We start from the raw sequence: 27,427 nt of genomic DNA, 5'->3' as shown, positions 1-27,427 counted from the left end.
GAAGTTTCGTCGCTGGTTTAGTCCGTGTAAGTGAGGCGGGAAGAGGCGGGAGAAACCGTGCCTTCCAGATGTACGGGGATTGAGTTCACCTTTGGAAACTGATGATTCATGTCAGAGGCGGAGGGAGAGAACTAGCACCTGTCGGTCCACTGCTCCAGTGCACACAGTAACCAGGGCTGGGCTGGGGCCAAGGCAGGGAGCCGGAACTTGATCCAGGTCACCCACGTGGGTGGCAGAGACCCAAGGCTGGAGTAGCAGGGAGCTGGAGCCAGGAGGCCCAGGCCCTCCCCGGGGCCTGTTACTTCAGTGTCCTGAGTTGACAGCTGCACGCGTTCGCCTTCCCATATGACGAGACTCAACACAGCTGAGTCGCAGCAGCAGCCACGCGGGGCCCACGGGCTGAGCCCGGGCTGTCACGCGGGGCCCACGGGCCGAGCCCGGGCTGTCATGCGGGGCCCACGGGCCGAGCCCGGGCTGTCACGCGGGGCCCACGGGCTGAGCCCGGGCTGTCACATGGGGATCACAGGCCAAGCCCAGGCTGTCACATGGATGTGGCCACGTCCCGCCCAGCCAGCTCTGCAGGAAGGGGATCCCACACGCTCCCCTCTGTCCTTCCCACTTCAGACGTAAAAGAACGGCACTGCGTGAGCTGAGAGATGTCCCCTCAGCCTCCCGCTGTCCACCTTGCTCTACAAGTGAAGGCCAAGAAGGAGCAGGCGTCCACACGCCTCCTCCCCAGCCTCCCCGCCCCGAGACTCAGTCTCAGGCACACACAGGGCACTGTGTGGTCCAGGACGCCGGGCCAGGCCAGTGGAGTCCTGTCTCCATCTCACAGAAGGGGACACGGAGGCAGACACATTGCTTTGATGGCAGCCAGCAGACAAACAGTGGAGCTGGGGTTCCAAGGACTTTTGGGTTGCTCCCTCTCTCACCACTGACCTGGCTCAGGCCCTGACCCAGTGTTGCAAAGCTGAGCCGGGGAATCACTGATGGTTGCAGCTTCCAGGTTTGTGAAGGTGGGGGCAAGTGTTAGAAGGTGGACTCTGGGCATTTGCCCGGCCGCACAGGCTGTGCCGTCCACTGCTCATAGGCGGTCAGCCTGGAATGTCTCAGATTCAGCACAGGGACGCAACCCGGAGAAGCCTGCACACGGATGGGTCAAGCCAGAGGCAGAGATTTCTAGAGGTCCAGAGAGCCGTCACGTCGTGTGCGGGAGCAGATGTGTGTTCCGGACGTGTGTAGATGGAATGGTTTTAACCGCCTGAAGACCTGGCAGTACTCTCGGGCCCTCACAGCCGTGCGCACAGCTTCCCTCTTGCTCCGTTTTGAGCAGGGCTGTGTTCTCCCTGGGGGTGCGGTCCAGTTAAGTGTCCACGTCTGGATCCGTTCTCCACTGGCGCCTCGTTCAAACGTTAGGAGCCTGTGAGGCAGTGCATCCGTTTCTGGACTCCTGCTCTGTCCCTCGTCTCTGTGTCTGTCTGTGCCAGCCGTGAGCTGTTCTGATCATTGTAGCTTTGAGGTGTGTTGTGAACTCAGACGTTCCAGTGCCTCCAGTTCTGTTTGGCTCAGACGTGCTTGGCTCTCCTGGGCCCTTTGTCTGAATTCTGTGATTATTTTGTGTTCGTTGGTGGGGGTTGCACTGGATTTGCAGATTCCTTGGGTCATACGGACGTTGTAACAGGACTCACCAGTCCATCAGCGTGCCCTGGTTTTCACTGAAGAGAGCTTGCGCTTCCTTGGGGAAGTGCGTTCCTCCGTATTGAGTCTTTTGCAGATAGTGTGAGTGGGACTACTTGTTCACTTCCTAATGTTGACACATAACATACTTCATTCCTGTACATAGCGTTTGCTTTCTGAGACATCACTGAACTCATTTATCAGTTCCAGTAGCTTCTCGGGGTGCGTCCATTCTTCTACGTGGGATATGATGCCATCGCCAGCAGGGAGGCTTTGGCTTCTTTCCGGGCGGGATGTCCTTTCTTTCTCTGTTCTGGTTGCTCTGAAACTCCCAGGACTTGTTGAAGTGTGGGGAGAGCTGGCCGCCTGCTTGCCCAGGTCTGAGAGGGGGCACTTTGAGCTGTGCCCCTTTGGCATGGCGTAGGCTGTGGGTTCTTCATCGACAGCCTTGATTAGCTTGAGACATGGTCCTTCTGCAGCCGTGGTGTGGCGTTGGGGGTTCTCACTGTGAACAGTGTTGGATTCTCTGGCTTCTGTTTCTGTGGAGGTGCTCCCGTCTGGGTGCACACGGTAGCACGGGGTGACCCCTTGCACCCCTGGCCGCACGTGTGTGGTTGAGGATTTGCTTCTGTGTTCCTCGGGGGTGCTGGTCTGGTTTCCGTCGGGTTTTCCTGTCAGTAATGCTGGCCTCATGAACTGAGTTTGGTAGGGTCCCGCTTTCCAACTTTGTGCAAGAGTTTAGGAAGAATTTATATTAGTTCTTTTTGAATGTTTTGTGGAATTCACCAGTAAGAGCCATCTTTGTTGGGAGACACTTTCTTACCGGCTCAGTCTCAAGGTCTGTATGGGTCTCCTGTGTCTTCCTGGTTCGGTTTGGTAAGTTGCACGCATCTACAGATTCATCCCTTTCTGCTCATTGTCCCATGTGCTGGCCTGCAGATGCCCCTAGTGGTCCTTGTGTTGCTGAGGGACTGGTTGGAAATGCCCTGTAGTTTTAATTGCCTGTGACCACCGTGAGATTTGCTACATACGGGTGAAGCAGCCGTCTTCCCACTGATCATTGCTTGTAGCCCCTGCACACGGTTCTGCTAAACCAGGGCCTTTTGCTTTGTCCCCCATTGAACTCCTGAGTGATGGCCTGCAGCCGTTGAGGGCAGCAGGATTTGTTCATCGTTGGTGTGACTGACGCGCCTCTGCCTCGTGGTCTGGGCTGTTCCGTCCTAGGTCGGGTGTGATCTGGCCTTGCTTCCTGGCTAGGCTGCCTCCCTGGCAAGCTTCCTCTTGCTGCTGCCGGCTTCCCTCGGCCCTGCTCCTGGGGTGAGCCTGCAAGCTCTGATGCTGTGTTTCCATTTTCATCTTTTATTTCAGTTTTCATCTGTGTGTTGACTCTGTTCACTGAGGAGAGTGTGGCTTGGTCTCCATGTGTTGGGCGGTTTCTAGTCTTGCTCTTTGTGATACGGGAAGATGCCTGATTTCAACGTTTCTGAGCCACTTGGGACGTGCGTCATGGCCGAGCCCATGGCCTGCAGTTGGGGTTGGGGGAACCCACACTCATCGGCCAGGTCCTGTGGTGTGGTGGGGTTGGCTCTCCCATCACTGGTTTCTCCGACTGGAGTGTCCATCCTTTGATGCAGGCGGGGCGTCCCAGGCCCACTGTCAGGTGGCGAAGTGCACAGGGTCTCCCATCATCGGTGCCCCAGCGCTGGGGGCATCTGCAGGGTCAGCTGTGCTGGTGGCTCTGTCCTCTGTCCCGCTGCACAGTCTATAACCTCATACGTGCCTCCTCTCCGGAGGCTACGCCTGCTTCCTTTTGGCTTCCGTCCACATGGGATCTTTTTTTTCCAATCCTCGACTTTCCATAATGTGTGTCAAAGAAGTCAAAAGTTCCTTCATCCTCTTGCAAATGCATTTGATGGGTGATTTTCCTAGACCGTGGAGATGTTTTTTGCCTTAAAGGAATCCCCTGCAGGAGGGAAGCTAGTGGTGTGGTCAGCCTTTCAGTGTCTAGATTGTGGACACGTCTGTCAGGAAGCCTTGGAGAATAACCGTGAAGGTGTGAGCGAGCCAGGCTGCGACGCCTCCGCGTGCCCTCGCTTCAGCTTGCTGGGAGAGCCTGCGCTCGGTGACTGTCCACGTCTGCAGTGATGTGCGCGTGCGCCGTGGTGCCTGCTCAGCCCAGCGCTGAAGATGAGCCCAGCTACGTGGAGAACACGTGCTTTTATTTTTTATTTTTTTCAAAGAGTTAGAGAGAGGGGGGTCTTCCATCTGCTGGTTCAATACCCAGTTGACCACAGTGGCTGGAGCTGGGCCAATCCGAAGCCAGGAGCCAGGAACTTCTTCCAGGCCTCCCACACAGGTACAGGGGCCCAAGGATTTGGGCCATCTTGTGCTGCTTTCCCAGGCCACAGCAGAGAGCTGGATCGGAAGTGGAGCAGCCGGGACTCGAACTGGTGCTCATATGGGATGCCGGCACTGCAGGCAGCGGCTTTACCCACTACACCACAGTGCCAGCCCTGAACCTGTGCTTTTTAAACATGGATTCTTGTGTCTCTGAGGCTTCTCGGTCCCTGCACTGGCGCCGAGATGGGGCTCACATCAGCGTTCCTGCGTGAGAACCCCAGCAGTGTAACACCAGGAACCCCCAGCGCGGTCGGCCTCAGAGTGTGGAGCGGGCGCTGCTGCTCCCCGCGCCCCGCCAGGTCAGTGGATCTGCAGGTCCGTCCTGGGAGGACAGAGACCCTCCTGCCTGCGGATGAACCCGGCCAGGGGCTGCCCTGTCGTGTGAAGACCCCACTCGCCGAGGGCTGTGCCTCCGCCTGCGGGTGCTGGTCCTGTGCACGTGCAGCACTGTAGCCCCGACGCTCCACCCGCAGACGCTGTGGCGGAAAGGCAGGGTTTCCTGAGGAATGTCTTCCCTGCACTGGTTCCAACAGCCAGGGTTGGGTCAGGCTGAAGCCGGGACTCCGTCCGTGTCTCCCATGTGGGTGCAGGCACTGCTGCCTCCCAGGGGCACATTAGCAGAGCCAGGGCTGCACCCAGGCACCGGGCCCTGGGCTGAGCGCCTGCCCCGCAGGTTCCTGTTACAAGCGCTCCGTACTCGGCTCTCTGGGCGTCAGGGTCTCGTCTGCCATAGTTTAGCGGGGAACAGTGCACTTCCCGTGATCCCAGGACTGCGCCGTGTCACGCAGGGGTCACAGGCCCAGACCGCCGTGTTCTCCCAGATCTGGTGTCGCCCTCTCAGGCTGGACGTCCGGGGTGCACGTGGGGCACCTCTTGCTGACCCTGTGTCTTTCTCTCGCAGCGGTCTCCTACCCAAACTACAAGAAAACACCCCCGCCCGTCCCTCCCCGGACCACCTCCAAGCCTCTCATCTCAGTGGCAGCGCAGAGCAGCACCGAGTCCACGCAGGACGCCTACCAGGACAGCCGGGCCCAGCGGATGGCCCCGTGGGCCCAGGACGGCCGCGGCCTCTACGGCTCCACGGACAGCCTGGACAGCAGTAAGGCCGTGAGTCTGGCTCTGGAGACGGCCGCAGCCCAGCGCCACGCGGACGGCCAGGGCGGCCCCTCACGGACCAGTGACAAAGGCGCGCTGGCATCCAAGGCCGAGGACTTCCTCAAGAGCCGGCGCTCCTCCATCGGCGTCCAGGTAGCGTCCCTGTGGGCAGCGAGGTGGGCCGAGGCCCCATGCGGCCCGTACCCCACGTGTGGGGCATTCTCGAGGGGCCACAGCTGCCCAGACGGTGTGGGGACGGCGTCATCTCGGGCTGAGGAGGGCGTGTTGTGGTGAACGTCTGGTTCTGCACACGGTGCTTGGTCGAGGGGGCGGTGGAAGGTCGTGGGAGGACGAAGCGTGTGCAGGCCCAGGGCCTCAGCTCAGAGGGCGGCCGGCTCCCTCCTGTCCCCACCCCTGCTTGGCAAGCTCAGGGCCGGTGCCACAAGGTGGCAGCCCAGCAGGCAGGGACTTCCTCCAGGTCTGCCTCCAGAGGCTCTCCCCTCCCCGACTGGTGGGGCTGCCTCTCGTCACTCATCCAGTGGCATTTCAGCCAGCCCCCGGAGAGGAGTGGGAGCTGACCATGCGGCCCAGCGTGAAGCGTGGCGGGGGCCGGCGGAGCCGGGGGAGCCGGGGGAGGCCCGCTGGCCTCCGCCCTGAGCTGGATGCCCACACTGTGGCTTCGTTGTTTTGTTTAGGAGTCTGAGTTCCCAGAGCCTCAGCCGTCCCCAAGGTCCGACGTAAGTACCGAGACTCCGTCGGCCACGTGCGCATGGGCTTGGCCTTCCCTCCCCAATCCCTCCCACAACTGCTCTCGTCCCCTCTGTCCTGACTCTATGTGCCAGGCACCCTGCTGGGCGCACCCACTCCACGCTGGCGGGGACCTCGGGGGCTGAGGCCCGGAGAGGCCCTCCAGCCACACTCGCTGCCATGAGGGACTTCAGCCACCCAGGGAGGTCACATCTCCTGGCAAAGGCAGCCCCCGGCAATGCTGCTCCAGGCTGGCTGCTGCGAGCCCCCCCCACACACAGCTGTTGTGTGAGGGCCAGGACCACACCTGGGGCACATGACCCCCGGCACCTAGCACAGTGCCTGGCACATAGCCAGTGCTCGGTCAATGTTGGGTACGTGAGTGGACGGGGGGCCGTCGGGGGAGGGCTGGAGAGGACGCCTGTCTGCTGGTTCTATTCTCCTGGCACTGCAGACGGCACAGGCCGTGTGAGCTCGGAACCCCGCGGCTGAGCAGACAGCAGTGGGGAAGCCAGTCCAGGAGTAAAGATGGGGCAGAGAACAAATGGCCAGGGAGCAGAAGGAGGGGTCCTGCACAGACCCCACAGGCCGCAGAGAAGCCGGGCAGGGTGAAAGCAGAGTAAGCGGGCGGCGGGCTGTCGTGGGTGCACCTCCAGGCCACGTGGCCGTGCTCTGTGCCCGCGGTGGTCCCCTCCAGGCCGCGTGGCCGTGCTCTGTGCCCGTGGTGGGCCCCTCCAGGCTGTGGCTGGCTGCACTAAGGTGCAGGGAGGGTAAGTGTCCCAAAGCAGAGGTGAAGACCCCTGAGCTGCAGGGTGACGGCCGTCTGAAAGCCAGCCGAATCGTGCCTGACACCTGGCTGCTGCCCCTTCCCAGAGCCACGGCCACAGGGAAGCAGGTGGAGCTGAGCCTGCATGCAGGAAGCGCAGGTCTCAGGCCCAGAGTCAGGGCATCACACAACACCATGACCATGGCCAGTGCTTCCTGCACAGCTCCGTCCAGCAGCACCGAGTGCAGGCCAGTGCCCACAAGCCCAATCCCCTTGCTGTCTTCACTGTGGGACTCGTCCCTGAGTCCCGCTACACGTGCAGAGCTGCCCGTGTTCTCTCCAGGCACATGTGTGAGACAGGAGATGCCTCCTGCCCCCGGCCCCCATCCTCACTACAGGCGGGTGGCGGGGACTGGGAGGGTGCGGGGCAGTGTCGGTGAAAACCTCTGTGGGGTTTCCTGCACACGCCTGGCCTGAGCACAGCACCCCGGCCTCTGCCCAGGGGTCCCTGCGGACTCAGAGCCAGTTTGCACCTAACGCAGTGTGGCTTGTGCAGCATGTGGCTCTGAGAGGAACAGCGACGCACGAGGAGCCCAGAGGGCCTCTCGGCCTGTCGGGTGCACGCACAAGCTGGGGCCCAGGCGCCAAGGCCTCCTCCCCGCCCCAGCCCATTCTCATCAGCCCTGTGTGCACACACCAGACTCCTGTCCTGAACAGACTGTACAAGAGTGGCCCTCGGCTCAGCCCCGGTTGTCCCAGAAGCACCGTGAGCCATCACCTGTCGCTCACCACGGCTCCATCAGGGAGCTCCTAACAGCTCGTGCCTGGGAGCTCCGGAGACGCAGCGTGGTGCCGGGCCGCCCTCTCGGCCTGCCGCAGGTGCCTGACACCCAGCCGACAGCTTGCTCAGGAAAGGGCCCCTTGAGTTTCACAGCCGGCAAAGGCAGAATCTGACGAGGCCCAGTTATAGCTTCCTACTTCACTCTTCAGCCAGCAAAATTAAGTCAGAGACCTGGATACAGAGATTGCCTCATACTTGTAGTCACACAGTGTGTACGTGCCTGCAAGGGTGTGTGTGCATGTGTGTATGCACGTGCGTCCCGGCACTGTTGTCCACGGCCCCTGACCCACTTTCTGTAGTCCCGCATTTTGCACTGGTGCTCACTTTGTGTGTGTGTGTGTGTGCGTGCATCCCATCACTGTTGTCCACGGTCCCTGACCCACTTTCTGTAGTCCCGTATTTTGCAGTGGTCACCACCACTGTGAGTGCGTGGTGTCGCCACGCTGCACCCCCAGCCTTGCCCCTCCCCCGTTTCCCGGGTGTTCTGGGCCCTGCCTGCAGGCTCGGCTCCAGCAGTGCAGCCACTGAGGCGAACGTGGTAGGAATTTGAGGACCCGAGCAACGCCATTCAGTCGCGTGCAGGAACTTTGAGACCCATGCGTGGTTTCCCATCATCTGCGTGTCCCGTGACCTATTTCCAGACTGGTAAAATGCACACAAGGTAGACAGACCCACAGCACGCCGTGTGTAGAAGTCTAGAAATAGACAAAGTTTCCCTGCTTGACGAGGTCAGGTCCCATGGTGAGATGCACCAGGATGCCTCGTGGCGCGGCCATGGCGTTGGAAGTGCATCATCACCGTCCTGTGTAAACTCATCTCCACACAAGACCAGGAGGAGGAGGCTGAATCCCAACAGGAAGCCTAGGAATTTCCTCCAGGAATGAATATTCTGCCTGCAGTCCACGCTCGGCCTGCAGCTGTGGAAACTGGAGCACAGATGCACTGCAGCCCCAGTGCAGGCGGCAGAAGCCCGCCAGGGGCCGCGGGGCATCCGTGCGGGCAGAGAGCTGCACGCAAGGCCCCTGGCTGTGCCCTCAGCAAGCAGGGAGCCCCGGGCGAGTTCCGCCCCTGGCTCCCTGGCTGCCCCTCTGGGATTACAGGCAGCCACGCTGCCCAGCAGGGCACCTGGGGCAGGGGGACACCTCAGAAACACCAAGCGGCCCACAGCCTTGCTTCTGGTGGCTGGAGTCGGCTCCGCCCTGTTTGTTTGGCTCTGCCTTGAGGCCATCACTCAGAGTGCAGCTCTCACCACGCTCTTGGAAGACCCTGGGGCTGCTGTCCTGTAATCTTCACACTGTCCTGGGAGAGATCAGTGATGCTTTGAAGGAAAGGCAGGTGTACAGCTCAGTCATGATGCCCCGGACGGGGGCCGGCAGTCCTCCCCATAGAACAGGGAACACTCCTGGGAACGCAGACAGCCGGTTCCGCATCTGGGTGCTTCCGGCTTCGCTAACCTCTGGTTTCAGCAGTTGGTACTGAGACGTTCCAGGTGGTGATTTTTTCTCAAAAAATGCCTGGTGGCAGGACTCCCTTGGGATAACGTCACACAGCCAGTGAGCGTCTCAGGGTTCCCGGGAGACTCCTGCAGGGGCAGCAGCAGGAGGGGTTTCCTGTGGACTCCCTGACCTCTTCCTGATGGCAGTCCTGTTCCCGATGTGGGGCTGCCGCACTCCTGTAGACACGCACGTGTAGGTGCAGGTATGGCAGTGCACAGATACACATGTGTGGCTCTACATGGACGCAGCTACATTTAGATCCATGTGTGCCCCTGTGGGCACAGGCACAGGGACATGGAGCTACACGGAGCTCTGTGTAGACACAGGTGCACCTGCACAGGCACAGTTACCTGTAGATAAACACGTAGCTGGGTAGGATGCAGATGCAGAGTTTGCCTGGCTGTTCTGATCACGCTGATTCCTTCCTGTGTCTGTGGATGCAGCTGGCAGCATAATTCTATCAAGTCGCTCGTTTGCTCCTGTCATCTGTACTCATGTTCTTCGTTCTAGAACATGGCGAGAGCTGCCCGGTGCTACAGTGCAGGGGCCAGAGCCAGGGCTGCTGGTGCTACAGTGCAGGGGTCAGAGCCAGGGCTGCTGGTGCTACAGTGCAGGGGTCAGAGCCAGGGCTGCTGGTGCTACAGTGCAGGGGCCAGAGCCAGGGCTGCTGGTGCTACAGTGCAGGGCCAGAGCCAGGGCTGCCGGTGCTACAGTGCAGGGGCCACAGCCAGGGCTGCCGGTGCTACAGTGCAGGGGCCAGAGCCAGGGCTGCCGGTGCTACAGTGCAGGGGCCAGAGCCAGGGCTGCCGGTGCTACAGTGCAGGGGCCAGAGCCAGGGCTGCCGGTGCTACAGTGCAGGGCCAGAGCCAGGGCTGCCAGTGCTACAGTGCAGGGGCCAGAGCCAGGGCTGCCGGTGCTACAGTGCAGGGGCCAGAGCCAGGGCTGCCGGTGCTACAGTGCAGGGGCCAGAGCCAGGGCTGCCGGTGCTACAGTGCAGGGCCAGAGCCAGGGCTGCCGGTGCTACAGTGCAGGGCCAGAGCCAGGGCTGCCGGTGCTACAGTGCAGGGGCCAGAGCCAGGGCTGCCGGTGCTACAGTGCAGGGGCCACAGCCAGGGCTGCCGGTGCTACAGTGCAGGGGCCAGAGCCAGGGCTGCCGGTGCTGCAGTGCAGGGGCCAGAGCCAGGGCTGCTGTAGTGCAGTTGGACAAAGCTTGTTTCTCGCCTGAGCTGATCTAAGCGATTTCATTTGCATATGTTTAGAAAACTGAAGTGCAGCCTTGTGTTCAAGTAGTTCTGTGAGACTGGGTGGCACAGAGCAGCAGAAAAGCTATTCCAATGTGAATGCGTCTCCACCCCTCTGTGATTTTACTGGGTCAAGTACGTTTCTGTATTAATTAAACAAATGCATAATGACAAGTGAATGACCGAAAAAAGCAGTCCCTGGCCCAGGCCCCATGTTTTGCTTCTACAACGAGATGTTCTGTGTTGCATTAGGTGGAAACAGCTACGGACTCCGACACGGAGAGCCGCGGCCTGCGGGAATTTCACTCTGTCGGGGTGCAAGTGGAAGACGACAAGCGGTAACTCAGCCCTCGGTGCCGCGCCGCGCGGTCACACTGGCCCTCCATGGCCCTCGCCGTTTGTGCACCTGGGGCCGCCCGAGCGCAGTTCCCACGCCTGTCGCTCAACTATGACTTAGCACCACCTCTGGCTTTTGCAAGAGGCGAGGGAGTAATTCTTCTCAAAGTAATTTACCAGCTAGGAGCAGGAGGGACTGCCGGTCCTCTCTCTGGAGGGGAGGGGGCTGAGGGCAAAGCAGGCGTGTGCTCCCTACCGGGCAGTGCTGAGAGCAGGCTGCGGAGGCACAGCCTGTGCCACAAGACTGCTTCCTCTGCAGACGCCAGCTGCACACACGTGCAGGATGGGCGGCTTGCGTGTCAACAGCACCTGCCACGTGTGGTGTGGCCTCCCTACTGAGGGAAGGGGTTGGGACCCCACCTGGAAAGGTTTAGATTGCCCAGGGCTTCCCAGGTTCCACGCTGGCCAATGACCACCTCGGAACCTGGCTTCTGCCTCCAGCCCAGGCTCCTGCTGGCCACAGCCTACAGCACAGGAAAGCAGCTGCACACATAGTGCGCCCAGGGCAGAGCTAGAGAGCCACGGGATGCACAGACATGCACGCGTGTCACTGGCAGGCAGCCCTGGGTGCGCGGTTCTAGGGGTGTTCCTTGCAGTCAGCCCTGTGGAAATGTTGGCAGTTAAACACACCGGGACAGCGCCCCCAGGACCCAAAGGCCTGACCTCATCAGTCCGCACACAGAGAGCAGCTGCAGCCCCGGGGGTATCCTGGCTGCTTTATCTGCCCGTGGGTGTGGCCCTGGGCGGAGGTCCAGCCTGGGGGGCTCGTTTTGCTGGGCCTGTGAGGCCCCCGCACCATCCAGGAAGCTTGCCCAGGGATGGGCAGCTAGTGCGCTGAGACTAACGTCCAGCCATCTCCAGAGCAAGGGTTGTGCAGAGGGAACAGCCGCACCGGAGAAGAGGGGTCCCGCGGGGCGCAGGGTGGCACATGCACAGTGGCCCCCAAAGGGCAACCACGTCTCGTGGCTTCTCCACAGGCACGGGCGGTTCAAGCGTTCCAACAGTGTCACGGCCGCCGTGCAGGCCGACCTGGAGCTGGAGGGCTTCGCCGGCCACACAGCTACGGAGGACAAGGGCCTGCAGTTCGGCTCCTCATTCCAGCGGCGCTCAGAGCCCAGCACCCCGACACAGTACGGGGCGGTGCGGACGGTGCGGACACAGGGGCTCTTCAGCTACCGGGAGGACTACCGCACACAGGCGGACACGGCCAGCCTGCCCCCCGCCGACCCCTGGCTGGAGCCCTCGCTGGAGCCCGTGGACAGCGGGAGGATGTCGCCCTGCCGCAGGGATGGCTCCTGGTTCCTGAAGCTGCTGCACACGGAGACCAAGCGCATGGAGGGCTGGCGCAAGGAGATGGAGCGGGAAGCCGAGGAGAACGACCTCGCCGAGGAGAGTAAGCACTGGGGCTGCGGGAGGCCAGGCGGCGGGCCGGTAGGGAAGGAGAGCGCCGGCTGGCTTGGCTCCTGGCACGAGGGCATGGGGAGCGGCCCTGGAGGCCCTGCTGGACGCGAGCATCCTGGCTGACAGGTGCAGTGAGAGTGTGTATTTGCACGGTCCGTCTCCCAGACACCTGCCGCTTCCCCAGGGTGGTGGCCACAGGTGCAGGTGAGCGCGTGTACGCACGGTCCATCTCCCAGACACCTGCCGCTTCCCCAGGGTGGTGGCCACAGGTGCAGGTGAGAGCGCGTGTGCGCACGGTCCGTCTCCCAGACACCTGCCGCTTCCCCCAGGTGGCAGCTGCTGAATCAGCCCCAGTCCCTTGGCTTCAGGCCCAGGGAAGGTGCGGACACACAGTGCATAGAGGGGCAGAGCCCCACTGGCTCATGGGTCTCTGGCTCTCTGCAGAGAGAGGCAGCCCCTCCTCTATCTGCTCCCCTAGCTGAAGCGACGTGTGGAAAGGGGCTGCCGGAGGCTGATCAAAGGCGCAGTCTCTGTTCCGCTGGGGAGACAGCTCCCAGTGTCTGTCGCCCTGCAGGGCCCTCAGCTGGTAAAAGGCTCCCACACCCTGACCACAGGAACAGTGCGGGGGGCACGTGGGGCTGTTACTTAGCTTGACTTTCTATGCTGTAGACACGGATCAAAGCACCACACTGCGCTCTGTAAATAAGCCGTGATCATTTGTCAGTTAAAGCGTGAGGGTCACAGAAGCAAACAGCCAGGGGATGCGCACCTTCCAGGCCGCACGGCTGCCTACGCAGCTGCAGAAACACCAGGCCTCGCCGCGGCTCCGGGCCGCGCCGACGGCTTGCTCGCTGCCCTGCCCGGTGCCCTTGCCTGTGCCTAGAAGTTCTGAGGTCAGATGACAGCTGTGTCCATGGGCCTGGAGCCCTGCCATCCCTCCCCGGGGTACTGCTTGGGGGCCCTGGGATGCCGTGGCTAGCAGGTCGTATGTTAGGGTTATGCTGTTCAGCCTGCGGCATTCACCTGGGGAGGGGGGAGAAGCAGCCTTGGCCTACGTGTGCGTCTCTGTCAGTCATGGCTGGGCAGAGGGGTGGTCCCAGGCCCGTGGGAGCTGTGTCCTAGGCATGTGCGCCCTGCTTGCTCAGCCGCCCAGGCTCACACGATGCAGCCTGTGCCCACGGCCCCGGACCTGAGGGGTCATCCGTCTCCAGCATTTCTCCTGTCAGCGTGTGCTGTGCGTCACCTGGGCAAAGCTGCCCGTAACACAACAGGGATGCGTCATTGTGACCTCGGAGTCGACACGCAGGGGAGGGTGCCGCCCGCTTGACCCGTGCCCTGCTCGGGGCCACGTCCTCAGAGCTCCCTGGGGAGGGGCAGGAGGCTTCAGGAAGGTGAGCCCTGTCAGACGGCGCCCACACATCAGACGCCGCTAAGCACACGCCCTCGGAGGCCTGGCGTCTGAAGACAGCACAGAGAAATCCTCGCCTTATGCTGTTTTCCATATTCAGTGGGCACTTTTGTAGTTTCTCAGAATTATAGTTTTTAAAATTATGTTTAAAAAAACAGGCTTTGACCTGGGATCTCCACATAGCAAAAGAGAAATGGCCACAGTTCAGCAGGAGGACAGACAAGGGCTGTAAATGGTAATAAAATGAAAGGATGCCTGTCTCACTCATTTACAACTATGGTAGCAAATCCACAAATATGAACCACAAGTGAGAAAAAGTGGCTTTATTTTCTTCTTGGGTCTGACTTGCAGTTACATCTGTTTCCCTGCAAATGCCAGGATTTCGTTCTTTCGTTCTTTTTTGGTATGTTCTGTCCGGTCATCAGCTGGTGGACATCCAGGTTGACTGTACATCTTCACTACTGTGAACTGAGCTGTAACCTTGGGCATGCTGATTGCATTTCACTTCCTCCTGCTCCCAGGAGTAGAACTGCTGTGTCGTCTGGTAGGTTTCTGAGGAATCTCCATACTGTCTTCCACAGCGGCTGGGCCAGTACATTCCCACCGTCAGTGGACTGGGCCCTGCCAGCATTCATGAGTTGTGGATGGGAACGGTGAAACCTCACTGTGGTTTTTATTTGCGTTCCCCTAAAGACTAGTGATCCTAAGCATCTTTTCACATATGTGTTGGCCATTGGTTTTTTTCTCTTTCGAAAAGTGCCTGTTCGTGTCATTTGCCCATTTCTTAACCGGGTTTTTCATTGAGTTTCTAGAGCTTTTACATATTCTGGATGTTTTCCTTTACCAGATGCATAGTTTATGAATATTTTCTCCCATTCTGCTGGTTGCCTCATCACCTTATTGTTTCCTCTGTTGCCTAGAAGCCTCTTAGCTTGATAGAATCCTGTTCGTTGAATTTTACTTTTATTGCCTGTGTTTGTAGAGTCTTCTCCAAGAAGTATTTGCCTAAACTAGTGTCTTGGGCATTTCCCCAATGTTTTCCTCTAAGAATTTGATGGTTTCAGGTCTTAGGTTTAGATCCTTGATCCAATGAGAGTTAATTTTTCTGTGGGTGTAAGGTAGGGGTTTTGTTTCAAATTCTGCATGTGGAAATCCAGTTTCCCCAACACCATTTGTTGAAGAGACTGTCTTCTCTCCAGGGAGTGACTTTGGCTTTTTTGTCAAAGATTGGTTGGCTGTGGATGTGTGGACTGACTCTGGAGTTTGTATTCTGCTCCATTGGCCTACGTGTCTATTGTTGTGCCAGTACAAGTCTCTTGATTCTAACAGCCCTGTCACATAAAGTCTGGTGTTGTGATGTCTCTGGCTTTGTTTTTAAGATTGCTGTGGTTATTTGGAGTCTTGTGTTTCCATGTAAAATTTAGTATTATTTTTTCTACATCTGGAGAATGTCCTTGGTATTTTGATTGGTATTTGTTGACTCTGTGAATTGCTTCATGGACATTTTGGCAATATTAATTGCCTTAGTCCATGAATATATATTTTTCCGTTTTTGTGTGTCTGCTACACCTCTCCTTAACGGTTTGCAATTTTCATGGTAGATTTTTCACGTCCTTGGTTAGTTTTCCCAAGGTATTTAAGATGCTGGCGTTGGCAACCGAGAACAAGTTCTGTCTCGGCCAGAGCATTGCTGGTGTGTGAGAATGCTGTTGGCAGTGGCAGCCTGCAGCTTGCCTCTTCCTGGCGTCTCTGGCTGCCCTGTACATAGAATCACGTCATCTGCGACAAGGGGAGGTGGCTTCCTCCTTTCCAACGCAGATCCCTGTGAGCGGATGTCCTTGCCTGATGGCTCTGGCTAAAACCTACAGAACCACACTGAACGGGACTGGTGAAGTTGGCTGCCCTTGTCTGGCTCCGGATCCTAGTGGGTGCTGCCAGCTCTTCCCCATCCAGTATGATGCTGGCTGCGGCTTGTCATGTATTGCCTTAATCATGTAAAATACGGTCCTTTCACACCCAGATTGTTAAGGTTTCTGTCATGAAAGGCTACCGTGTTTTATCAAATGCTTTTTCTCATCTACTGGGATAGTCATAGGGTTCATGTCCCTCATCTTCGTGATGTGATGTATCACGTGTGCTGGCCTGCAAGTGTTGAACACCCCTGCATACCAGGGATAAAGCCCACGAGGTCCGGGTGGTCGATCTTTTTGAGGTGCTGTTGGGCTGTTAGCTGCATTTTACTCAGGCTTTTTGCATCTACGTTCATCAGCGATTTTGGTCTGTAGTTCTCCTTTTAGTGGTGTCTTTCTCTGGTTCTGGAATAAAGGGGATGCTGGCCTCATAGAATGAGTTTGAATTGTTTATGGGGAATTGGGATTTGCTCTTCCTTAAAGGCCCGGTAGAATTCAGCAGAGCCATCGGCCGTGGGTCTGTGTTGCTGATGCAGTCTCCGCCGTGGTTACTGGTCTGCTCCGGTTTTCTTTGTCTTCCTGGAAAGTGGATTCCTGCCACCTCCCAGTTAGGACTCTCTAATGTGTCTTCCTAACCTTTCTGAAACCTGGGTACCCTCTTCCAGACTCTCAGTGATGTGTGCAGTCGATAGACACTGAACGTTTACCAGGGCAAGCCCTCCGACAGAAGAAAAATGATATACAAATTAGAAAGATGTAGAATCGACTCTGACTTGAGTAAGCTGAGAATGGGAGGAACAAGACCAGAGGAAAACCGCTCAGAGGCTGTGGGAAATGCTGCGTGTGGGCAGAGAAGCGCGGGAGTGCTCTGAGCACTCCCAGCCCGCCCTCCTCTCTGCGGCCAGGCCACACCCAGGCAAGGCCTCAGTCCAGTCCACATGCTCCTTGCGCCCTGTGAGTGTCCACTGCAGCTGGACGTCCCTGGGCACGGACCGCCTGCTCACCCGGGACAGGAGTGGGTGCCCGGGGCCCCGATGGCTCGGGGAAGCTGAGCAGGTGGACCTGTACGTTACTGCTGTCCGGGCCAGGAGTTCCTGACACCACCAGTAAGCAAGCGCCTGTGCGCATCCCAGGGTGCGTCACAAGGTCCGTGGAAATGCACGGACCACGGGTGCTTTTTGTGCAAGAAATTTAGAAATCAGTGCAAACAAGAGGCGTTCAAAGTTTCACAATTTTTTTTTTTTTTTGCAATAAAACAGACTTGAATCCATCTCCACGTGCTTTCCAAATCCTCTCTGTGCTCCCCATCGAGCTGCTCGTGAGTTTCCCACCGTGGTGGACGTGGGAGATCTGGGATGATTTGTTTCAGAAAATACACCATTTGGTTTAACACGATCCATAAAATCCTGGCATGCCAGCCTCACATTGGCTTACACGCCAATGTGAGAATTTCCATGTCCGTACAACAGGAAGCTTGGTCTGATGTGACCACATGCCAGCGTGTATCTGGTCACAGAGGAGTCAGAACTCAGTGGTTTTAATAAACCACTCGATTTTCTCTTTATTTTTAAAAGTGCCCTAACCAGTAACCCTGGTTCAATTCCTAGAACAAAACTATAATCTGGGGTTGCCTCGCCTTTGGAATTATTCCAGGAACATCTGACCTTGATTAATATTGTGCTAGTTTTAGGTGCAAAGCAGGCGGATGAGGCACGGTACAAGTCTTGTCAGTCTTGTTTCCAGAAGGTGGGGATGCGTGAGCCGTGCAGAAAGACACTGAGAAAACACGTCAAAGGCATCCAGTGTAGCCACCCCCTGTGTGCTGGGTTCAGCGCTATAGCAGTGTCATTGCGTGATGAAGCAGTAGTGGGGTGAGGACACAGTCACTTAGCTGCTGTCTGTGGAGTGGGGGAGGGGAGTGCACGTGCTACTTCCCAGCCCTGTGAGTACAGAGAGCCGAGGTTCTCAGGTGCTCACGGACGTGTGGGTGGCAGTGTGACGCTTGCCCACCTGCTGTGTCGTGATGGGCACAGCCACGGGCCCTCCGAGATCCAGATGCAGCCCCGGTTCCTGCCTTCTGCCCTGCAGTTGTGGCCATTTGGAGAGGGAACCAGTGGATGGACGGTCTTCCCCACCCACTGGTATCTCTGTCTTTCAAGTAAATCTTTTTTTAAAAAGTTCACGGGAAAAAAAAACAAGGACCCATGCACAGTTTTCTCATGGTGCATTTCCACGAACTTTCTGAAGATCCCAACACGTATCACACACGATCATCCAAGGTGGCTGAAGGGCAGAGCTTGGGCCATCCTACCCTGTGAGCCCCTGTCTTCAAGGGGGTGGGGAATGCCTGAGCCCCAGGGGTTCTGAGGGTCGGGTGGCCCCGCCTCTCCCTGCAGATCTGGGAGGCAGAGAGAGAAGAGCAAGAGGGATCATCCACTCCCTGGCTCACTCCCGAGTGCCTGCCACCGCCATGCCTGGGCCAGGCTGACACCAGCAGCCGGGACTCTGGGTCCCACAGGTGCACTGGCAGGAGGCTGGATTAGAAGTGGACGAGCCCAGACTTGAACCTGGTGCTCCGATGGGGGGGGGCATCCCAAGCAGCATTGTAACCACTGTGCCGAATGTCCACCCCACGATGTGTCCTGTTGAGGGAACAAGACCAGGGACTCCTGCTCCCGCGTCCTTGCCTCTCCGTGTCTTTCACGCACACCTATTTGACAGCTGTCATTCAAAATCCAGCGCGAGGCTTCCTGGGACTCACAGTATCGCTGGAGAGAGGCCGAGGCGCTCCCTGAGCAGGACAGAGGTGGCCCCGCTGCAGGGCTCAGCCAGGACCACGTCCACGGCAGACCAGGCTTCCTGCTGAGCAGCCGTGGGAAGATGAACAGGGAAAGACAGGTGTGCCCAGCTGTGACCATGAGGCACCCAGAGCAATTGTCTCCCCCAGCTTCTGGAAACCCCAGGCACAGCGTGGCTCATGGAAACACTCCACAGACTACAAAAATCCCCTCACAGTCAGAACCTGAAAATCCTGTCAGTGCTGTCCTAATAAGTTGCAGCAGATTTCAAGGGAAATGGAGATTATACAAGACGTGAAAAAGAAACTGAAAGAACCAAGTGCGATCAAATTCCTGTGCGCAGCCCCAGCCCCCAGCCCCACGCCCCACTTCGTGCCCTGGGTAGCAGCTCCCGCCGCACTCAGCGCCACGTTCAGCACAAGACTAGAAATCCCAGTGTCTTGGCTCAGGGGTCTGCTTTAAGGGTAAGGGGAGATGAGGAACGTAAACTTGCATTTTATATAACAGATTGACTTGTAGAGCAGCCTCGGGGCAGTGAAACAGGCGCATTTGCTCATCCCTTGGGCGCTCCTGCGGCGCTGGCTTCCTAAAACAAGCGCCTGAAACGCGTTCAGCACTCAAGTCAGGAAACCCGTGGGCTGGGAGTCGGCGTTCCAGGGCCGTGTGTGGGGTGCGGGGCTGCACCCCCGGGCCGAGCCCCTGCCCCAGCCTGGTGGTCAGAGGAGCGCTGAGAGGGCCGCGTGACGTCACCTTCAGGCTGGGGCCCGAGAGAGCTGCTCGACCTCGGATGGCCAGGCCTTGTCCCTGCACCGGTTCCAGGGTCCTACCCCGCGCCCTGCCGTGTGCCCGGAAGGGGTGCTCACCGCAGCCTCCCCCAGCGTCCGGAGGCTGGCAGTGTGGCCGGTGACAGCTGCCCTCAGGGTGTGAGGTCCCGAGGGTGGGCACCAGCGCACACATTGCTGCTTATCCCACCAATGAAACAGTAAGCTCAGCGTGCAGGAATGAGGAGCATTAAGCTGACTGCTTACCAAACAGGCTCACCCTCACCGGGGCGTCCCCTCGGGCGGCGGTGTGGCCCAGCCGGCACAGCCGCCACCTGTCCTGGCGATGGTTCAGCCCGGCTGCTCCGCTTCTCACCCAGCTCGCTGCTGGTGGTCTGGGAAAGCAGTGGGAGAGGGCCTGGGTGCTCGGGCCCCTGCAGCCACACGGGAGAGCCAGAAGCAGCTCCTGGCTTCCGCCTGGCCACTGAGGCCATCTGGGGAACGGCTGGAGGATCAAATAAATGTCCTAAAAAGGTGAGCTCACATCATGAGTGTGTCAGAGACGTGGGCAGGGCTGGTGTGGACCACCAGACCCCGAGCTGAGAGCCTGCGGCCCTCCCTAGTGACGCATCGGCTCCGTGGCTTCTGCAGCACACGGAGAACCACAAATGGAATCGAGTGTTGGAAGGCACGTTAGACGTTGGGGACGCTGGGGGCAGGCACAGGGGGGCTGAGGGCAGGCGCAGGGGGCAGGGGGCAGGGGGCAGGCGCAGGGGACTGGGGGCAGGCACAGGGGGCAGGGGGCAGGCGCAGAGGACTAGGGGCAGGCGCAGAGGACTGGGGGCAGGCGCAGAGGACTGGGGGCAGGGACAGGGGAGCTGAGGGCAGGCGCAGGGGGCAGAGGACTGGGGGCAGGGACAGGTGGGCTGAGGGGGCAGGCGCAGGGGGCAGGCGCAGAGGACTGGGGGCAGGGACAGGGGGGCTGAGGGGGCAGGCGCAGGGGGCAGGGGGCAGGCGCAGAGGACTGGGGGCAGGCGCAGAGGACTGGGGGCAGGCACAGGGGGGCTGAGGGCAGGCGCAGGGGGCAGGGGGCAGGCGCAGAGGACTGGGGGCAGGCACAGGGGGGCTGAGGGCAGGCGCAGGGGGCAGGGGGCAGGCGCAGAGGACTGGGGGCAGGCACAGGGGGGCTGAGGGCAGGCGCAGGGGGCAGGGACAGGGGGGCTGAGGGCAGGCGCAGGGGGCAGGCGCAGAGGACTGGGGGCAGGGACAGGGGGGCTGAGGGGGCAGGCGCAGAGGACAGGGGGCAGGGACAGGGGGGCTGAGGGCAGGAGCAGGGGGGCAGGGGGAAGCACAGGGGAGCTGAGGGCAGGAGCAGGGGGCTAAGTGCAGGTGCAAGGGACTGAGGGCAGGCACAGAGGGCAGGGGGCAGCACAGGGGAGCTGAGGGCAGGCACAGGGGACTGGGGGCAGGCGCAGTGGGGCTGGGGGCAGGCACAGGGAACTGAGGGCAGGCACAGGGGACTGGGGGCAGGTGCAGGGGGCTGCGGGCTGGCGCAGGGGGCTGGGGGCAGGCACAGAGGGCTAAGGGCAGGCACAGGGGACTGGGGGCAGGTGCAGGGGACTGGGGGCAGGCACAGGGGGGCTGAGGGCGGGGCTGGGGGCAGGCACAGGGGGGCTGAGGGCAGGGCTAGGGGCAGGGGGCTAAGGGCTGCCGCAGGGGACTGGGGACAGGTGCAGGGGACTGAAGGCAGGTGCAGGGGACTGAAGGCAGGTGCAGGGGGCTGGGGGCAGGGGGCTAAGGGCAGGCACAGGGGACTGGGGGCAGGCGCAGTGGGGCTGGGGGCAGGCGCAGGGGGCAGGCACCCGAGGCCAGCTGCCCTCCCTCCCATCATCTTGGAACCCAGTCTTGAACCTCCTTGTCTTCGTTTTTTCACAGTTCTCGGTAAAATCCGGAGCGCCGTGGGGAGTGCCCAGCTCCTCATGTCCCAGAAGTTCCAGCAGTTTTATTGGCTGTGCCAGCAGAACATGGTGAGTGCCGCCCGGACACCCTCCCTCGACACCTGACTGCCGGTCTCACTGCCCCTGACCTGCCCAGGAGCACCTGCAGGGGAGCAGGCCCTGGCCCGGGCCCACATCAGTCCGAGTGCCGGCTCCTCTGCTGCCCGCAGATGGTGGCTCTCTCTGGTCCCCCTCAGTCTCCGCCGCTCTTACAAGCAGGTGAAAAACTAAAGAACTCCTACACGCATGCGTGCTACGGAACACGTGTACCAGCCCTGGGGATGGCCGCAAGTCCGTGTTGCAGGGTGGACCCAGCCCTGGGATGGGCCCCACCTACAGCAGAGCGCGCGTCCCAGGCCAGGGTCTGCACACGGCTGACAGGAGGGTGCCAGCCTGGGGGACAGACGCATCCCCGGGCCCCAGTTAAAGGTGCAGCCGGGGCAGAGGCCGCCAGTGGCACGCGTTGGTGGGGGCCTGGCTGGAGGGCCCGGAGACTTAGAGAAGCGGACTGGTGCTTGGGTCGCATGACAAGCCAAGGGCAGGGTCGGGCAGGCCTGGAGCAGACGGCCCCCGAGGCGCTGAGAGGAGCCGGAGCGGTGGCTCAGCCCTGGTGGCGGCGGGCTCGGTTCTTCCTGCAGCGAGGAGAAGAAACCTCGGGGACTGGGAGAGGTTTGCGAAATGACGGATTAAACTAACCCTGCTGTCAACACTTGCAGTCCACGCACAGTTCTTCACAGTATGCACTCCCACTGTTTTACAGCATCCTCATATCCACACGACTAAACACGCGTGTGCGTGTTCACACACAGGAGGGGCGTCCGGAAAGCCCGTGGAGAATTCCCATTGTCCAGCTCCATCTCCCCATCGGTCTGAAGCCACCTCAGGACGTATTCACGCACGGCGTGTGTGCACACACACATGTACACGCCCCCTCTCCTGCACCCCTCCAGCCTGCGTGGGGACTTCTCCCAGCCGCATGTTAGCTGCGTGCACACGCAGGCACAGGCGGCAGGTGCTGCGTTTCGTTTCTATCTGCAAGATCTCCCGGAGCAGACGGCGCCCCCTGGCATTCAGTTAGGGTTGCTAAAAATCGCTGTCTCCAGAGTTGTCGCAAGCCTGTCACCTTTATCGCCAATGCGCAGGCTCCGCGGCTGCCTGTGCTCGGCCCCTCTGCCCATGGGGCTGCAGCACAGGCGACCCCACACAGCATGCGGCCACCGCGGGGCCTCCCTACCCACCCCGGTGTCAGGCCGCTGAAGGTGGGGCGGCTGCCTCTCTGGGCTCCTCCCCTTCTGGGCTCCTTTTTTAAACTGACCAATTTGCGGGGGCCGGGCCTGGCAGAGCGCGATGGCACTGGGGCAGGATAGGTGCAGTGCACTTCAGGGGGAACCGCAGGACAGGTGCAGGGGATCAGAGCGCTTGAGAAACGGGGGCAGACGCCAGCGTCCGACCCAGACCGGCGGAGGCCACCAAGGAAGGCCTGGCCGAGGTGCAGGCGCTGACGTCAGCGTCGGGGTATGGACGCTAGGCCGAGGGAGGCAACGTGGTGCGGCCGTGGACGCCCTTGGGAGCGTTCCTAAACCCATCGGTGCAGGTAGATGCCCAAGGGCAGAAACACCTGCCCCCAGCACTGACCCAGAGAACCGGATCCTAGCCAGGCTGCACACAGGACAGCTGGGCCGGCCTCGTGGGGCCGTGAGCAGAAACCTGCGCCCAAGCCTGGGCCTCCCCTGGAAGGAGCCCCAGGTGTGATCTCGGGCGTGGGCGCCACGGCTGCCCTGTTCGCGCAGGCTCAGGCCGGCGCGGAGCCCACAGGCATCTGTGGAGCTGCCAGCCGAGCCCCGGACGGCGACCTCACGGAGAGCCCCTGGGATCCCCTGGAGCGAGAGCTCAGCGCTGTGTTCAGAGCCTCGCTCCAGCCCGGCTTCGGAGCAGCGCGCGGCCGCCCTCTGCTGGCGCACGCGGAGGTCTGTTGGAGTGGAGCCGGGGCCTGGCTGGGCACGAGGACATGGACTCGCATGGATACTGTGAGTCCCAGGAAGCCTCACGCTGGATTTTGAATGACAGCTGTCAAATAGGTGTGCGTGAAAGACACGGAGAGGCAAGGACGCGGGAGCAGGAGTCCCTGGAGTCTGCCCAGGAGAGTGTGCAAGGGAGGCTGGGGGGCCTGAGTGTGAGGCGGACGCCAAGCCGAGCATAAGTTCCTGGGGGCCGGGGGTACGCGCGCTTCAGGCCAGTTCAGATCAGCGCTGCCTGCCCCCCCATCCCCCAGAATCCGGCTGTGTGAGGTCACCGGGGGGCTGGGCTCCCACTGGGCAGGTGACCAACCGCACACACGGCACACTATTGCAGGGAAGGGCAGAAGGCGCTGGCACTCTGGGCCGCAGCGGGTGTGGCCTGTGCCCCCGGGCCGTGGTGGGCGTGGCCTGTGCCTCCTGGGCCTGGGACTCAGCAAGGGGCTTCCTTGCTGCCACCCCCCACACAGGGGCAGGCTAGGGGCACGCACCACTGATAGACCTCAGGATGAGATGCGGGGTCGGTCAGGGAGCACGGAGCTGGCCCCGAGCCCACGCCCTCCATCCTCGCCACCCACCGTGACTGCACCCCACGGCCCCGAGGGCGTCTCGTGCACCATCCAGCACCTTCCGCAGGGAGCACTGACGGCTCTCCACGTGCACACGAGCCGACGGCACACAGCCTGTGCCAAAGCCAAGTGCCCCGAGCTCCCGGTGAGCCTTCCCAAGGGTCGGCCTCGCGGGCAGAGCCCCAGACCCTAACTGCCCTGTGTCCCCAGGACCCCAGCGCCATGCCGAGGCCTACGTCGCAGGACCTGGCCGGGTACTGGGACATGCTGCAGCTGTCCATCGAGGACGTCAGCATGAAGTTCGACGAGCTGCACCGGCTGAAGCTCAACGACTGGAAGCTGGTGGAGTCGCCAGAGAGAAAGGTTCGGGCGCCCATGGGGTCCCCAGCCAGGCCCGGTTCTCCCCCGCGTCCGTGTCCATGTGCACGCCGAGCACGGACGGGGCAGGCAGCACATGGCACTCTGCGCTCCCATGTGGAGGGGTCAGGGCCCCCCAGGTAAAGCTGAGGCCCTTCCTCCCGAGGCAGTGAACCCCAGATCACTGACATCAGACTTGGAGCAGGGTCGCTGGAGCGGCCACGGGAGCTCTCGGGTCAGACACAGGATGCCCTAACTGTCCGTGGGCAGCCGCCTGACCTCGGCCTGCAGCTCTGCCGCACTGGCCCGCGCCGGCCCGGCGCTCCCACGGTGGGCCCTCTCGTAGCACTCGGGAGCTGAGCTTTCTGTGGTGTGGCAGAGACGAGGTGCCTGGGCGGGGTCCGGACAGAGCTGCAGAACACCCCTGCGGTCTCATAGCCTCCTCGACCACCCGCCCCCTCCCTCCTCCTTCAGGCACAGTGTGGGAGCGCGGGGGCCCATCAGCAGGCCCCAGGGACCCGCCGCCCGGTGAGGTGCAGCAGGTGGTGCACAGGAGGCCCACGCACAGGGGCTGGGGATCACCGGAACTCACCCGAGTGGGTGCAGGGCTCACCCCATAGCCGGAGTCAAGCCACAGAGCAGGTTCTCTGGGCACCCGTCCACTCCGCTCAGAAAGCCAGCGGCCGCCGCTGAACAATACCAGGCACCGGGCCAGGGCGGGCCCCACCTCCCCACACACAGCGTCCCCCGGGGTTGCTTCTGCTGCAGCACTGTCAAGTTCATCTTTGCAGAGTGCAGGTGTCCAGGTGTGACTCACCCGAGAGCTGGAGCCGAGGGTCAGAAGTAACTGCTGAGCGCACACAGCACCCCCACGCACTGCTGGTGCCAGAGGCTTGGCCAGCAGCTCCCACACAGCCCCGGGTTAGCCCAGCTGTGCAGGCCGCACCTGCCCCCTGTGCCTGCGGGAGTGCGCGTGGGAGGGCTGCGGGCACATCCCTTCCCTTCCCCTCACCACCCCTGCTGCAGGAGGTCCAGCGAGCTGACCCAAGTGCCACCCGCGCAGGGCCTGGGTGGGAGCCGGGCGGGCCTGCTCTGTGGCCCCACGTCCCGCTCTGACCCCCCCCCCGTTTTCGCTTGTGCTGCTTTTCAGGAGGAGAGGAAGGTGCCCCCGCCGATACCAAAGAAGCCCCCCAAGGGGAAATTCCCCATCGCCCGAGAGAAGTCTCTGGACCTGCCCGACAGGCAGCGCCAGGAGGCCCGAAGGCGGCTGCTGGCGGCCAAGCGCGCCGCGTCCTTCCGGCAGAACTCGGCGGCCGAGCGCGCGGACAGCATAGAGATCTACATCCCGGAGGCGCAGACGCGGCTCTGAGCCCCGCTGCCCGCCGTGCCGGAGAGGCCGCGCTGTGGCCAGGAGCGCGGTGGGCGCCTCCCAGAGGGCGCGCGGCCCACGTTTTGTTACTTCTATTTTTATAAACCGCGCGCTAATCAGCACCCTCACCACGGACAGGCGCGTCCCACGCTCGCCAGAGGCGGCAGATGACCCCGGTGGCAGGTGCTACAGCCGCAGGCGCGGGCCGGAGCGGCCGGGAGCGGAGCGGGCCGCGCCTCGTGCCAGAGCGCCGCGTTTTCTACGGTTTGCAGCCCGCACTCCGGCGGGCGTTTACCTTCCGTCTCCCGCGGAGGCTGCGTTTTCCCGAACTGCGCGGCCGGCTGCCTCCAGGGCGCCCTTGGAAAGCTCGCTGGTTTCAGGCCCCTGAGCCGCCGCAGCCCCAGGAGCTCAGAGCTGCAGACACGTGGCAAAGGCTCTCGGTCTCGCCTGCGGTGCGGTGGGGAGGGGAGGGGAGCGCGCCGCGACGCCCGCAGTGGGACAGAGGACAGGAGTGCGTCCCCGGCCCCCAGGCTGAGGAACAGGCCGCGGGCGTCCGCGCACGGACCCTGCGCTTGCAGCCTGGCGCGCGGGTTCCACGCAGACGGCTTCCCCCGCGCGCGTTCCTGCGCGTCCGGAACTTGGTTTCTTCCCGGACCCTCGCACTTCCACGCCCTGGCCCCAGCCCTGCGCTCTCGGCCGGCCGCGGGAGCTGCTCAGGGAGGCTGGGCGCGGCTGTGCGCTCCGCCCCGCTCCTCCCAGGCCACCTCCCGAGCGCAAGCGCGGGGTGCCCTGGAGCGCAGCCGCGGGTAACGCATGTTTAGCTTCAGAGTTTTACTTTTTTAAAGCTGAGTAGTTAAGAATTCCCTGTAAGAACAGAACCCTGTAAATTGAGCCTCGTATCTGGTATATATTTTACCAAACAGCCTTAAAACATATTTGGAAGCAAAAATCAGTACGAATGTATGTCCTTGAAAAATGCAAAAAAAGCCCTGAAATATTCTTCTATGAAATAAATCCTGTTTCCCCAGTGTGGAACGCACTTTTCTACCCAAATAAACACCTGGAGCCTGAGTAGTGGGCGCCGCTGCCGTTCCTCCTGTGTTCACCCGGAACGCCAGAAGCAAGAGCAGGTGGCACGAGGAAGGCCGTCACCTAGGAAATCCACAGAGAGCAGCGGCCTGCACCTGCTCGCTCGCCACATCTGCTGGAACAGGGTCCTGAATTAGACCACACGTACCCGTCAGGTCTGATTCCGGGGTCGACACCGGAGCAGAGGCGGCCTCTGGATTTGGATTAACGTTTTGTGTGTTCCTTTTCTCTCAGGATCCCCAAAGGCATTGGCCTCAACCCTCTAGCAGTGAGCGCCCCCCCTTCCCTCCCCCGGCTGCCCCTGGCGTCACTGGAGGTGGCACTGGACACTCGTGTCCCAGGACTCGGCACAGTCCCGTGGCCTTCCATCACGGGACACAGAAGCCATGTGACCGCAGCGTGGGTGTGAGGAAGGCACGCAGGTCTCACGGTGCACAGTTCATGCACCAGGCTCATGCGGGACTCAGTCCTCCTGTGAGCCCCACCACAGCCAAACACAACAGTGCATCCTGGCCACACCGGTCCCCGGGGAGACCCCTCCTGGCCAGCAGGTGACCTCAGTGCGAGGCTCCCAGCCCTTCAGAGCAGGTCCCGGAGCCAGCAGGGCCGCCACAGCGGAATGGGCACCCTGCTTTGTCTCCGTGGTCCGACGTGAACCTGGCTGTCACCGTGATGGTCGCCACCCTGTCCTCTCGGCAGACTCACCATCTAGAACGGGGTGCCAGGAGCCAGACTTGCACAAACCAAAAAGCTGCATTTTTGTTTTTTAAAAGGAATGTTTTCTGTATCAGTGGTTAAAGTGGTAAAGAAAGCCCAGTACAATCAGCTGGTTTCTTCCAAAAAACCAAGGCCACAGCACCACTGCCGGAGACCAGCCGGGACCTGCCGGCCTTCGTCGGACTGTGGGGGGCGCCCCCCGGCAGCCTGTGCTGGTGCCGATCGTCCAGGCTGCCACGAGAGGCTCGCTCCGCGCTGTACTCACAGCCAGGTGTGTCTCCGTGGGGCCAGGCGCATTCCTCCGTGACGCTGCGGGCAGGTGGGCGCCGTGCCTGGCCGTGCATGGAGGTGCTGTCTGGGGACCCGCGCCCTGGCAG

At 61.0% G+C, this 27,427-nt stretch overlaps 1 protein-coding gene across 6 annotated transcripts in view; it reads left to right on the top strand.

Annotated features, from left to right (window-relative positions):
* The window catches only part of DLGAP2 (DLG associated protein 2), a 571,440-nt gene extending 545,168 nt beyond the window's left edge, over nt 1-26,272 (top strand). For 5 of the 6 annotated variants that reach the window (XM_070047249.2, XM_070047250.2, XM_089302832.1 and 2 more), the window contains 7 exons: nt 4,979-5,325; nt 5,868-5,909; nt 10,516-10,601; nt 11,637-12,052; nt 20,873-20,964; nt 23,729-23,881; nt 25,026-26,272. In XM_070047249.2, the coding sequence (XP_069903350.2) occupies nt 4,979-5,325; nt 5,868-5,909; nt 10,516-10,601; nt 11,637-12,052; nt 20,873-20,964; nt 23,729-23,881; nt 25,026-25,244 (1,355 nt within the window). In that variant the 3' untranslated portion in view covers nt 25,245-26,272. The remainder of the gene's footprint in view (nt 1-4,978; nt 5,326-5,867; nt 5,910-10,515; nt 10,602-11,636; nt 12,053-20,872; nt 20,965-23,728; nt 23,882-25,025) is intronic. The other variant, XM_070047248.2, reaches the window with a different exon arrangement.
* The last annotated feature ends 1,155 nt before the right edge of the window (nt 26,273-27,427 follow it).

This window comes from Oryctolagus cuniculus, chromosome 8 (genome assembly GCF_051225735.1).
Source record: "Oryctolagus cuniculus isolate XC-2025 breed Fujian yellow rabbit chromosome 8, ASM5122573v1, whole genome shotgun sequence".
Taxonomy (NCBI): Eukaryota; Metazoa; Chordata; class Mammalia; order Lagomorpha; family Leporidae; genus Oryctolagus; species Oryctolagus cuniculus.
The sequence above is the reverse complement of the archived record's forward strand: the minus strand, read 5'-3'. Positions and strand labels throughout refer to the sequence as shown.